Source organism: Myodes glareolus, chromosome 20 (genome assembly GCF_982192425.1).
Source record: "Myodes glareolus chromosome 20, mMyoGla1.1, whole genome shotgun sequence".
NCBI classification, from domain to species: Eukaryota; Metazoa; Chordata; class Mammalia; order Rodentia; family Cricetidae; genus Myodes; species Myodes glareolus.
In genome coordinates this window covers 11,094,931-11,107,493 of record NC_142045.1, presented here as the reverse complement: position 1 = coordinate 11,107,493, position 12,563 = coordinate 11,094,931, and the positions used below count along the sequence as shown (strand labels likewise).

The 12,563-nt window shown below is 45.1% G+C and overlaps 1 protein-coding gene across 7 annotated transcripts in view; it reads right to left on the bottom strand.

Annotated features, from left to right (window-relative positions):
• Nucleotides 1-616: 616 nt before the first annotated feature.
• Nucleotides 617-12,563, bottom strand: part of Rapgef2 (Rap guanine nucleotide exchange factor 2) — a 218,509-nt gene continuing 206,562 nt past the window's right edge. For all 7 annotated transcript variants that reach the window (XM_048424899.3, XM_048424901.3, XM_048424900.3 and 4 more), the window contains 5 exons: nucleotides 11,877-12,029; nucleotides 8,458-8,683; nucleotides 6,942-7,501; nucleotides 4,959-5,252; nucleotides 617-2,648 (listed from right to left, as the gene is read on the bottom strand). In XM_048424899.3, coding sequence (XP_048280856.1) covers nucleotides 2,623-2,648; nucleotides 4,959-5,252; nucleotides 6,942-7,501; nucleotides 8,458-8,683; nucleotides 11,877-12,029 — 1,259 coding nt within the window. In that variant the 3' untranslated portion in view covers nucleotides 617-2,622. The remainder of the gene's footprint in view (nucleotides 2,649-4,958; nucleotides 5,253-6,941; nucleotides 7,502-8,457; nucleotides 8,684-11,876; nucleotides 12,030-12,563) is intronic.

Genomic DNA, 12,563 nt, shown 5'->3' with positions numbered 1-12,563 from the left:
CAACCAGCAGGAAGTAGCCTGGAATACTATGCCCACATTCCCAAAAAATGAACTATGGGTATTTTCCTTTGTTTAAAAAAAAAAAAGAGGGAAATGGTGCGGGAGAATTGTCTGTATTCTGTCAATTGTGTATTTTAATAAAATGCTGATTGGCCAGGCAGGAAGTATAGGTGGGTCAACCAGACAGGAAGTAGAGGAGGGGCGATGAGAACAGGAATATTCTTGGAAGCAGGAAGCTCCCTCTGCCATTCCTGCCCAGACCACCTAAGAGGCAACATGTGAGCTGACAGCTGAAAAAGGTACCAAACTATATGGCTAACACAGACAAGAATTATGGGTTACCGTATGATGTAAGAATTAGTTAATAAGAAGACTGAGCTAATGGGCCAATCAGTTTATAATCTTGAGTCCTGTGTGTGATTTTCTTTGTTGCTTGCCGGCTGTGGGGTACTGGGTGGAACATATACCCCAACAAGGCAGCCCCTCATGTTACAATGGGCTGTCACTCAGTTTCTGTCAAGCTAGAGGCTAACTCTTCAGCCTTCTGAGGCCCGATCCTGTAGTGTAACCTTTGCTTCATTTCAGTAATAAAAAGCATTAAAAATTTAGACAAGGCTTTATGTTATATTTATTTATTCTCCAGCTTGTACAAACTGGATGTAGAAGCATAAACATAGTACATTTCTACCATCTTCAACAAAAATATAACCAATATGTACAATTATTGTATTAAAAATACAAAAGGATACAGACCGCACCAATGTCTTTCTAAAAGACATACAGGTACAAGTAGTATCAAAAGTATGAGGAAATCACCAGTTAATAGTACATTCTGCACTTGACGTCACAGAGCGAACTGAGATTAGCAGTCCTATGTTCTACAATTACTTAATGTTTAGATAACATTTGTGCAATTTGTGATAGAGCTAGATTTTTGTCTTCCTATATGCACATGAGGTCCATAGCCTATATAGTAAAACTGGCAATAATGCTTGTTACATGTAAAATTACAAATGCGTGAGAGACGATGTGATACATAAGTAGACAAATGCCATGACATAGAATTATTAAATAAAGCACTGACATAGTTTGACACAGTGAAAAAACACTGCAATTCGACCTTTAAAATTGGAAGCTATTTACGTTTATTTGACTGATCAATATGATCAGTTGAATTTAATGGAAAAAAATCCAAGACCAGCAGCCCCTCACATCTGAGTACTACTCGGATTGGCAGCCTTCACTTTTCCGGAGTCTGTGCAAAAGCAACACAAAAATAGGACGACAGGGTCATCTTCAGTCCTTCTAGGGTTCATAGCAGCTGTGAGCAGATGGGCGCTACACTTAGGACTTCTCTAGAGGCAGCGTCACAAAGCCACGTACAGGGCAGCCTTTGGTGACTAACCCACCTTGTAAAGGCTAGTGTATCTAACCGTGTGACCTTTACTCATGTTTAAAGACATACTCTCTGGTGCCATTTCAACAAGGGGAGGAGGCTGTCTTGAAAGAGCAGTACACACAGCTGGCATTCACTCCAACACCCCAAGCTGCTTCACTGCGATGCTATCCAGTTATGCTTCTTTCTTTTAAAAAATAGAAACAAAAAGCTCTGAAACTCTAAATTAACAAAACTCAAAAAAAAAATTAAAAATTTTTTTTAAAAAAAAACCCATAACTTAAAAAACAGGGGTTGCCATCCATTGTAACTGAGCAGGACACACTCTCGAATAACACTGTCCCGCCTCATAAGGCTCAGACAGGACACACAAGTCCTTGTTCCCTCCCCTGGCCATGTGCAAAGAGTTTTACATTAGAGCCTCACCCGCTGGGGAAGGAGCGGGTGAGGAGTCCTCGTATTTAAGTTATTGGCTAACATTTGATGCTTCTGGGATAGGGCACTTCACGGGCAAGGCCAGAAGGACATGGGAAGACAGCATCACTGCCAGGTCTTCCCTTGGTGTGGCCATACCCTGTCCGGCATATTTGGTTTTTCAGAAACCCCAGGCTGGCAATCCTACTTAAGGTTCAAAATAATACTGTGATCATTAAATGGATATATTTACTCTCTGAACACAATCTTTAAACTTATGTTTAAAAGGCTATTGTAAACAAGTGGGCAAGCACTGTACTCAAAGGATTTCATGTCCGTCTTTGTCTTCCTTGGTGGGTTCAAGACCCCACGTAGTTCAAAGGCTAGTTTCTCTCATCTTCCAAATGAGACCGAGGGCTAGGGTTGGATTGCAAACTCCTTCCGGGCGCGGAGAAGCGCAGCCAGAGGGGATCACCTTTGGATGATCTCCTTCTGGGAGCAGAGAAACGCAGCCAGAGGGGATCACCTTTGGATGACCTTGGAGTCTGGAATGGTACTGTGTGATGTGGCAGGCAGCAGCTCGGAGACCGCTGGGCTGTGCATCTCAAGCAATAAGGTCTGCAAAGTGCCACGGCAATTTCTTCACAGTATTTCACATGCAAAGGGGAAAGGAAGAAGGGGAGAAGAAGCCCCATGCTGCTTTAAGGCAGGGAAGGAGGCAAACTGGTCCACCATCCTCAGGATGTGCGTGCCAAGGCTCCATTGCTTCCGACGTCTCTTTGTGCTCTCCCTTCGGTGGCTTGCTCGGTGCCTCAAACCGCAGATACTTGTTCATCTTCTGCACATACAGCAGCGGAGAAAATGAAATAAATGAAAGAGTCAATAAGTAGACAATTTTCTGGTCTATCATGTTCACTTAGGTTAAAAAAAAAAGACACATTTAATGTAGCTCACTTAAAACCCTTGCATTTTTTGGCAAGCAGTTAGTCATAATTTTTAAAAGTTTAAAAACGGGTGCATCATGCAAATCTTTAAACACATATACATACTATATCTGGATATATTGGGGGTTTGAGACAGGGTTTCTCTACGTAGCCTGGCTGTTCTGGAACTTCCTATGTAGGGAGGGGTGGCATTGAACATACAGAGATCCACCTGCCTCTGCTCCGCAAGTGCTGGGATTAAAGCTGTGCCCCCTCACATCAGGCTTATCCACCCTAGTGTGTGGTCATCCAGGTCTATAATTCCAGTACCCAGGAAGCTGAGCCGGGAGCAAGCATCTGCAGCCAGTCTGGCCCACTGTCTTAAAAAACAGTTACAATTGTGATGGCCAGTCTAGGTTGTCACCTTGACAAATCTGTAAAGAGAGAAGTTGGAGGAACTGCCTCCATCAGAGTGGCCTGTAAGGCATTTTCTAGGTTGCTAGTTGATGTAGGAGGGCTGAGCCCACCGTGGGCAACGCCATGCCTATGTAAGTGGGCCTTGACTGTATACATGGCTGAATGTGAGCCTGGGAGTGAGCGGTGTTTCCCTGAGGTCTCTGCCTCAGTTTCAGGTCCAGCTTCCCAGAATAATAGGCTGGAAAGTAATAAACTCTTTCCTCCCCAAATGGCTTTTGGTCAGAATGTCTTTATAACAGCAAAAGAAATCAAACTGAGATAACAATAAATCAATAAAATTAAATACATTGTATGCTTACTGGTTGGGCAGTTATTAATAACTGAAGTTCTAAAATAACAGGTATTTTTCTAAGACGGACTTTTAACCATATGTATGCCCGTTTCTGTCTGTGGAAGTTAGAAGAGATGATCAGATCCCCTGGTAGAAGAGTTTCAGGCAGCTGTGAGTCACCCTACCTGGCCACTAGAAACTGAACTTCAGCGCAAGAGCAGTATATACATTTAAACACACAGACATCTCTCCAGGCTTTCCTCTAATTTTAATTTTTATGAGAGAGAGAGAGAGAGAGAGAGAGAGAGAGAGAGAGAGAGAGAGAGAGAGAATATATGAGTGCAGTTGCCCACAGAGGCCAGCAAAATGTGTTGGTCTCTCGGCAGCTGGAGTTCCGGGCTACTGGAAGCCACCCACAGTGTGTTAGGAACAGAACTCTGGTCTTCTGGTAGAGCAACAAGAGTTCTTAGCTACTGAACTATCTCTCCAGGTCTGAGCTCCTTGTTTTTAACAGCACAGTTACACATTAAGAAGTCTAGGAGTCCTCTTCCCAAGGACTGAGGTTTGCTTCCCAGAACACACATGGCAGGTCACAACCTTCTTTAACAGTTCCAAGGGATCAAATATCCTCTTCTGGCCTCCACAGGCAACAAGCACAAACATACTATATATGTGTGTGTGTACATACATATACATACATATATATGTAATATATATACATGTATATATATCAAACATTTTAAAAAAAATCTTTAGAAAACTTGAGGATAGACAAAAATGTTAATATTCATTAATCTATAATTAAAAAATTATAATTCTCATGATTATGCTTTAGGCTTTGTTATAATGGTTGTGTAATAAAACATACTACTCTGAATACTTAAAAAGCGAAGGACGGGATCTCCTCCTCCTTGCAGTAGGAACATCCAGAGAGAGGCAGAGAGCCTAAGGAGGGCATCGCTTTTCCTAGTCCTTCATTTCCAAGCCACTTCCTACCCATTAAGTGTCCAACTGCAAAGCTTCCACTGAAAACGTTACCCAGCTGCGTTTCAACAGGTCAAGATGCTTCTCCAAATTTCTAAAATGAGTAACAACCAGAGGTTTTCACTCTTATTCTTAAAATAGAGCCACGAAAGAACTTCAGTTTTACTAAGTACTGTCTTGGGAATTCAGGCTAAGCTGTGTCTCAGGAAGAACTTGTCTAGCACCCTATAGGTCCTGGTCTCTAACCCTAGCACAGAAAAAGACTAAAATTCCAGTCATGTGCACGCTTCCTTACAAGCGACCCCTCTTTAATTGCTGGCACTTCTTAAACCGTTTAAAGAAAGGTTCTTTCTCCTGCCAAAGAGGGGGGTTAAAACCCTTCACAGCAAGCAGTTAAAGAGCCTGGGACCACTGCTCTGACCCTCCCAAGTAAGTGGGACCTGGAACTGGCAGTAGGTCACCCTAAGAGCTGGGGTGGGCGTGGGGAGCTTACCGTCCTCCTCAGCGCCAGTGAAGCCCTGCGGTTGGAAGGGTGCAAGGCGCGGGTCTGCATCGCTGGGCTTGTGCCACTGAGGCTTGCTTCCCGGCCTGCTGGCTGCAGGAGGCGTTTGCACTGGAGCCGGGGCCTCTGTGGGCCGCGCCACCATCCGGGACCGCTGCAGGGCCACGTTGTAGTCGGGGGGCTTCCGGGCCGGGTGGCAAGGCCCTTCAGGGAAATCGGCGATGGGGATACCCACGTAGCCTGGAGGTGTGGGAGGTGGTTCCCGGTACCTGCCCTCCTTCCGAGCTGCAGAGAGAAGGCAGGGTGTCAGGTCCAAGACCTTTTACTTCACATAAGGTGCAGGTACAAGCACCCTTCGGACAAGCCAGGGCGTCAGGCTGTCCTCAGCAAATACTCACCAGGTGACTTCTGCCTAGTGGTATAACCGCTAAGCAAAGTCTAAACAGGGGAGTTCTACTAAAAACTAACCTCACAAAACAAGGTACAAGGGGAACCAGGGACATGCCTGGGTCACATCAGCAGGGACATGCCTGGGACACATCAGTGAGGGGTTAAAATCCTCTCTTTCCTTTCTGTACCCAGAGGGGGTAACAGTGTAGGTTTCTTAGGCATTTCCCAATATTATCAAATGGAGAATCAGGTTCACATCCCTCCAATTCTCTAGGTTTCCCTTTGGAAAACAATAAATTAAAATAAGATTAACAAAATGGCACAGGATGCCAACTTTAAAAGTCCTGCAAACCAAAAAGGCAGTTGCTTTTCTTAAAGTCCACGATTTCCTGAAGGAAAAACCATTCATCTCTGTGACCTGCAACGTGAGATTTGTAAAACTGAATAAGACTCAAGTTTATTTTTCTTGACTTTTTTAGGAACTAGAAATCCCTTTCCTCTTCAGCAAAAAAAGTTCTGAGAATTAGTTTGTTAACAGAAAGTGGCTCAGAGTAACCAACCTAAGAACTCAGAGCTGTCGCCTCCCCACCCACCGCTATGGGGTACTAAGTTTGACATCCCTGCATCTTTTCATGTGGTCACACAACTGTTCCCTCATCAATAGAAGTGATGCTCACAAAGTCTATACTATAGGAAGTTTCTCTCTGCACCTCACAATCTACCCTGCCTTCTCTCAGATGAACATTCGTCATTCAAGTTACAGAGAAGTAAGCCCGTGACACAGACAGGGCACCAGCATCTTTTAGGGGGCTCCTGATGCGCTGGCACTGTCCTTTGCCAAGACCTCTTCCACCCTCACACTTAACCGTATTAAGACAGAATGACTGGGGCTGGAGAGGTGGCTCAGTGGTGAAGACCACTGACTGCTCTTCCAGAGGATCTGGGTTCAATTTCCAGCACCCACATGGCAGCTCACAACTGTCTGCACTCTAGCTTCAGGGGATCTGACAGTCTCACAAAGACATAGATGTGGGCACATGAACGCGTGTTAAATGAAAATAAATCATTTTTTTAAGAAGATAAAATTATGAAGCTCGTTGTAGAGAGGAGCAGGCACAGCCGAGTATCTGTGGTGTCAAGACGGACTCCTAGCTCTGCCTGGCTCCCTCCTGCGCTTTACCCACCTCTGAGTTCTTTACCCCTGTCCTACCAGGTACAAAGAATGTTCAGTAGAAAAACAATGTGTCTGCATAACAAAGACCAATAAAAAAATCAATATACAAAGGATATCGATACAGTTCAAGGGGACCAGAGAATGATGAACCGTTTTTCTGTGTTTCAGTGAGGGGGAATGGCTACTCTGTGAAGAGCAGGCACCTATTCTCATAATGTCCTGGTAGGATCACAGCCCATCGATCCCGCGGGCTAAGCGCTCCTGACTGCCGACGTGCGCGTCTCCGACCACAAACTTGGCTCTTAAGTCCTGGTCAGTTCACTCACTGGCCATACTGCTGATGTGGAACCGGGTGTGGTGATGGACAAACTGAGTCCAGATGCGCCCCAGCATCCCCTTCCCATACGTACCGATGAGCCCCTTTGGCGTAGTCGGCGTCACAGCTATGTGGGCAGGCATGGGGACAGGTTTGGCTTCCTCTGTGGTCACAGGCACCATGCTGCTGCTTTCGGCCTCGATGGAGACATCCTTGCCACCCCTTCTCTTGATGGTGCCCGTATCACCTTCCGAGTCTTCTCCCCAGTAGCCCGTGGAAGACGCCCAGCTTGCCCGGGATTGAGCTTGTTCAAGGCTCTCTCTATTTTGATTTTGTCTACTGTATTTTGTGCTATGATCGGAAAACATGATTTGGTCCATATGGCTCCCGGAGGCCCATATGCCTGCAGCATCCCCTGAATAGTCAAAGTGAGTGTGCCCAAACGGCAAGGTTTCCCAGCTCCTCTGGTGCTGGATCGTCTGGATGTTGTCATGGGAACCACTTGAACATGAGGTCCAGCTCCCACGACCGCTGTCAGCAGCACCGAGGGAAGCACGGTCCCCTTGGTCATGGGAAAGCTCCTCTGTGCTCGGAGAAGAGATGACAGTGGCTGCGGCATACAGGCCTCGGCTTTCAGACACGGGGGCATACGACCTGCCCATCGAAACAAAGAAAGGGAAGATGTGAGATGGTTAAATAACCCTTTATTGATGAACTGTTTTTGCTGCTTTGAAACAGGCTCTTGGTTTGTAGCCTAGGTGGGCCTTGAACTCATTAACCTTCTACCTCAGTCTGAGTGCTAGGGGAACAGGCATAAGCCACTCTGCCTATAAAGTATCTTTTCCCTTGAAAAGTGGCTTTCTTCCATCCCAGAAAGAGGAGGAGAGTACTCCTGCATGGGACCAGAGTGGCTAGTTCATCATATCACTCATCCATCTTTTCACAAAGAAAACACAGGGAAGTGCAGTAGCATTTCAATTGTATTTTAATAAATAAAGCACGCCTGAAGATCTGAGAATAAAACAGTCACACTGGTCAGCCTTACAGACCAGGCGGTGGTGACACACACCTTTAATCCCAGTAGCCACACTGGTTGCCACAGAAACTGGGCAGTGCATGCCTTTAATCCCAGTGGTGCACGCCTTTATTCCCAGCCTTAGAGAGGATTATAAAATGGGAGGAGACAGCTCTCAGTCTCAGTCTCATTCTGAAACTCTTGGAGGCAGGATCATGTGATATTTTCAGACTGAGTTTTGAGTTAAGAACCAGTGGCTGGTTGCTTTGCTTTTTGGGTCTTCAGGTTGAGCCCCAGTTTCTTACTCTGAGTTTTTAATGCTTCAGGAAAGAGACCAACAACTTGCTACAAAAAAAGGAGCACTTTCCTTACAAGACTCTGGACAGTTGAATACACTGTGGTTCCCTAGGGAAGGCAGCAAAGACAGAGACTGGGGTGTGTCCTACTGGTACAGTCTTCCTCCAGCACAGAGCCCCAGTGGGCTACCAGCGGGGAAAGCCAACTACAAAAGCAGTCTGCCTAACAAAAAGAGCATGACACGCAATGACAGACCCATGGAAAGAGAAACAAAAGAACGCAAGGATCAGACGCTTACCCTAAGCTGTATTGATCAGGCTCAATCAGGGTCCGCCGCTCCATCCTGCCCACACCTAGGTTGGTCTCCACGATGCTGACTGAATGCCTCTGGCGCCGTTCATCATGCAGAGAGACTGGCACCGAGTCAAAAGAAGAATTGCTGACAATACTGGATCGTGAAGAAATTTCACTGTGCCCAGAATCTGAAAAATTATCCACGGTACCACTGGGAGCCAACATATAACCTGAATGAGAAATGCAAATTCAGTAATTAAACATTTTAGGCTTCTAAAACTGGTCCACAAAACATGCAAAAATTAAATGTTGACAATGAGGTAGGAGTTTACTCAAAAACTTCTAAATACCAGGTGACTAAGAGATTAAAATTTCACTCTAATAAAGTAAACATTGCCTATTCAGTGGTCAGGGAAAACTACCTATTGTTATTCACCCTAGGTAAAGATGAAGAAACTGTGGCACGCCCTGACTGTTCTTGCTTCCTTAGCTACAAGCTATACTAGTTAGTAATAAAGCCAGAGAACACAGCTCAAAGAGAAAAACATTTTTGTCGCGTATGCCTGAGGCACCAGTTCCAATCTTAGCAGCATAAAACAAGACAAAAACAAAAGTGGCCCTCCAAAACTCCCACAACCAAACCCCACTTCTCCTAGAAGTACGAACTCAATCCTCAAACTGTCAGTGGGTGTCTTACTTTCTTCTGTTGTTTGCTTTTCAAGGCAGGGTTTCTCTGTGTAGCCCTGGCTGTCCTGGAGCTTGCTCTGTAGACCAGGCTGGCTGCTTCTATATTACTGTTGCATAATTTTCAATTTAATTAGGACAAATTTTAATATAAAAATAATTCTCACTACACTTACAATGAGTTAGAAAAATTTTGTTTTAAATGTTTGCATTAATCCAGAACTCAGGAGGCAGAAGACAGGACAATCGCTGCAAATCTGAGACCAGACTGGTCTACATGTCGGCAGCTACTGAGCCAGACAGTGCTCATAACAAGATTTTATCAAAAACTACAAACCCCCCCCCACCCCAAAGTTTTAAAAAGTTATAAAAGTAAATGCTATCTATTTCTAAGTCTAATATTGAAAAGAAGTATCAGGGAGCGGCTGAACTCGGCGTCCCAGGAAAAGAGAATGGAACACAGTGAGCTTGAACAAAGGATCAGCGAAGACGTCCAGCAAGGGGCCTGGAGCTAAGAGAACACAACTTTCCGCATGTGCCCACCTCTGCCACTGGCTGGTCAAGCACTGGATCAGGCCTTAGCAGAACAAGAACCAAGGTGTGGTGAAGGATACCAGCAGCAGACCGTGGGGACAGCAGGAGTGTGATAAGAGGCTCAGGGGCAGAGGGTTCCCGGCACCCCCATGCCAGCTACTGCAGGCAGGACCTAGCTGCAGGGACCTAGCAGGCTGGTGCTGGAACCTGCAGCAGTACCCTAAGGGAATGGACACAGCCCAGCCAGGAAGGAGCACTGGTGGAGAACACAGTACCTTCTATTTCACTTACTGCTCATTTGTGCTTGTATTGTTTCATTCTTTAATTTTTAGTTTATTATTTAATTTCATTTTACTTGACTTAAATTTTTATTATGTATAAATATACATTTAAGCTCTTTTTTAGTACATATGTTTGTACCTTAAGTATTAAGTTGTTGGGCTATATCTCATTGGGGAAAATTGTTTATTTTGAAATATGTATTTTATTTTATGGGTATGAATGTGACGCTGTCTATACCATGTAGGTGTCTGGTGCCTGAGAAGAGGCCAGAAGAGGGTATCAGAGTCCCTGGAAATGGAGTTACAGATGGCTGCGGGCTGCCACGTGGGTCTTGGGAACTGGACCTGGGTCCTCTGGGAGTGCAGTGTACTACTGGCTGGTTGTCAACCTGACACAAGCTAGAGTCAACAGAGAGGAAGAAGCCTTACTAGAGAAAATGCCTCCATGAGATCTGGCTGTAAGACATGTTCTCAACTACGGATAAATGGGGGAGGGCCCAGCCCACGGTAGGTGGTGCCATCCCTGGGCTGGTGGTCCTGGGTGCTGTAAGAAAGCAGGGTGAGCAAGCCAGGGGAAGCAAGCCAGCCAAGAGCATCCCTCCAGGGCCTCTCTGCATTAGCTCCTTCCTCCAGGTCCCTGTCCTGCTTGAGTTCCGGTTCTGACTTCCTTTGGTGATGAACAGCAGTATGGATGTGTAAGATGAATAAACCCTTTCCTCCCCAACTTGCTTTATTTGGTCCTGATGCTTTGTCGTTGCAAGAGAAATCCTAACTAAGGCAAGCAGTCAGCGCTCTTCCCTGCCAAGCCAGCTCTCCAGCCCTGGAGAGTCTCTCCTGCTTTTCTGACCCCCGGCCTACACCCTTTCCCTCATCCTTTACTTTCTTCTCCTCTGCTGTTCAAATACCGATGCTCTTAACTCTAAAAGTCATCAATCCCCTCTCCCTATAAACTGCCTTCCCCACATCCAGTACCCAGAGCTGCTGTCTCTGAGCCTAAGAGAAGACACACAGTAAAGAGTACCGGTATCTTCCACAAGAAAAGTAATTGGAAAGAGAGCAAACTATATTTGTAGATGGCTTGAAAGACCCTACAGATCATACCAGAAAATTTCCAGATTTGATAAATATCTTCCATACAGTAGCAGGACACAACAATCAACATAGAAAAATCAGCACTTTTATACGCTAATCGTGAACTCGCTCGCAACAAAATTAAGAACAATATTTCACTTATAACAGCATCACGAGACAATGAAACAAGCCACAAACAGACGTAACAGAAGAGATGAAAGACTTCTACAATGAAAACTTTAAGGCACTGGAATGATCGACTACCCAAAGTAGATCAAAGACCTTAATTTAATATCTAAAACTGTAGTGGCATTTCAATTGTATTTTAATATATAAAGTTTGCCTGAAGATCAGAGAGTAAAACAGCCCCATTGGTCAGCCTGACAGACCAGGCAGTGGCAATAAACACCCTTTATATATATGTATTTAATTATATGTATGTATGTATGTATGTATGTATGTATGTATGTATGTATGTATATTGTTTTTTTAAGACAGGGTTTCTTTGTAGAAGTGGATCCTTCTTGGAACTTGCTCTGTAGACCAGGCTGGCCTCAAACTCACAGAGATCCACCTGTCTCTGCCTCCCGAGTGATGGGTTTGGCTAGAGCAGGAAACGGGTAATCTGAGCTTTTGTGAGGTGTGGCAGTCTCGTTTGGCCCCTGCTTGTCATATTAGCACCTGTCTTTGCCAGCAGGGGAAGAGGAGCCATAAATTTTAAAATGCCAGCAAATGGATGAGGAAAATCCATCGTCACATCCCATCAGATTATTTACACACCAAACCCCAACCTCTCTGGTGTGTGTCTCTGGAATTGGCTGGACAAGCAGGGGCAGGAGTCACCCAGACCTACCTTTCCTAGGGGAGCTCTGAGGCGAGGTGGGGGGTGACGACAACTGTGAAGACGCATTTGATATGGTGTCCTCTGCCTGCTTCCGATGACGCTCCAAACTCCCTTCCTCAGACAAGGACAGGATTTTCTTTAAAGCTTGTGGAGAGTTGATGCCTACAGAAAAGAAGGAAATCATTCAGGTACCCATTTTAGAGACTGAAAGGGACTGAGGGCATGGCTCAGTGGCAGGGCAGCTGGCCCAGCACGCAGAGGCCCTCGCTTCTCCTCCAGCATCAAACAAACAAAGAAGAAGACGAAGAGTAAAAAATACTGAATATTTAATATTAAATATTAAAAGCTTTCTTTGTATCAGCATTCAGTTTTGCCAGTTTCAACCTATTTACGATCTAAATGTTCTGTGTGCCCTTCTGGCATACGAAGCAAGGCAGGGGGCATTATGGCTTAGTTTCTGGCTGACTATCTGTCAGAAGTACTTGAAACAGACTGCTTTTGATGTTGCTTAGATTCTGAACCCCGGGCATTATATTTGTTCAATTTGTTAAGTATCAGTGTGTGTGTGGGGAGGGTGGGGGCTGGACAACATTTGAATCAAGAAAGAAGGCAGCACATCCATTTCAATTCCAGATGGCCCTCGAGTCTGGATTAAGAACAAGGCATTTTGGTATTTCGGAAATGTCATCTCTGAGG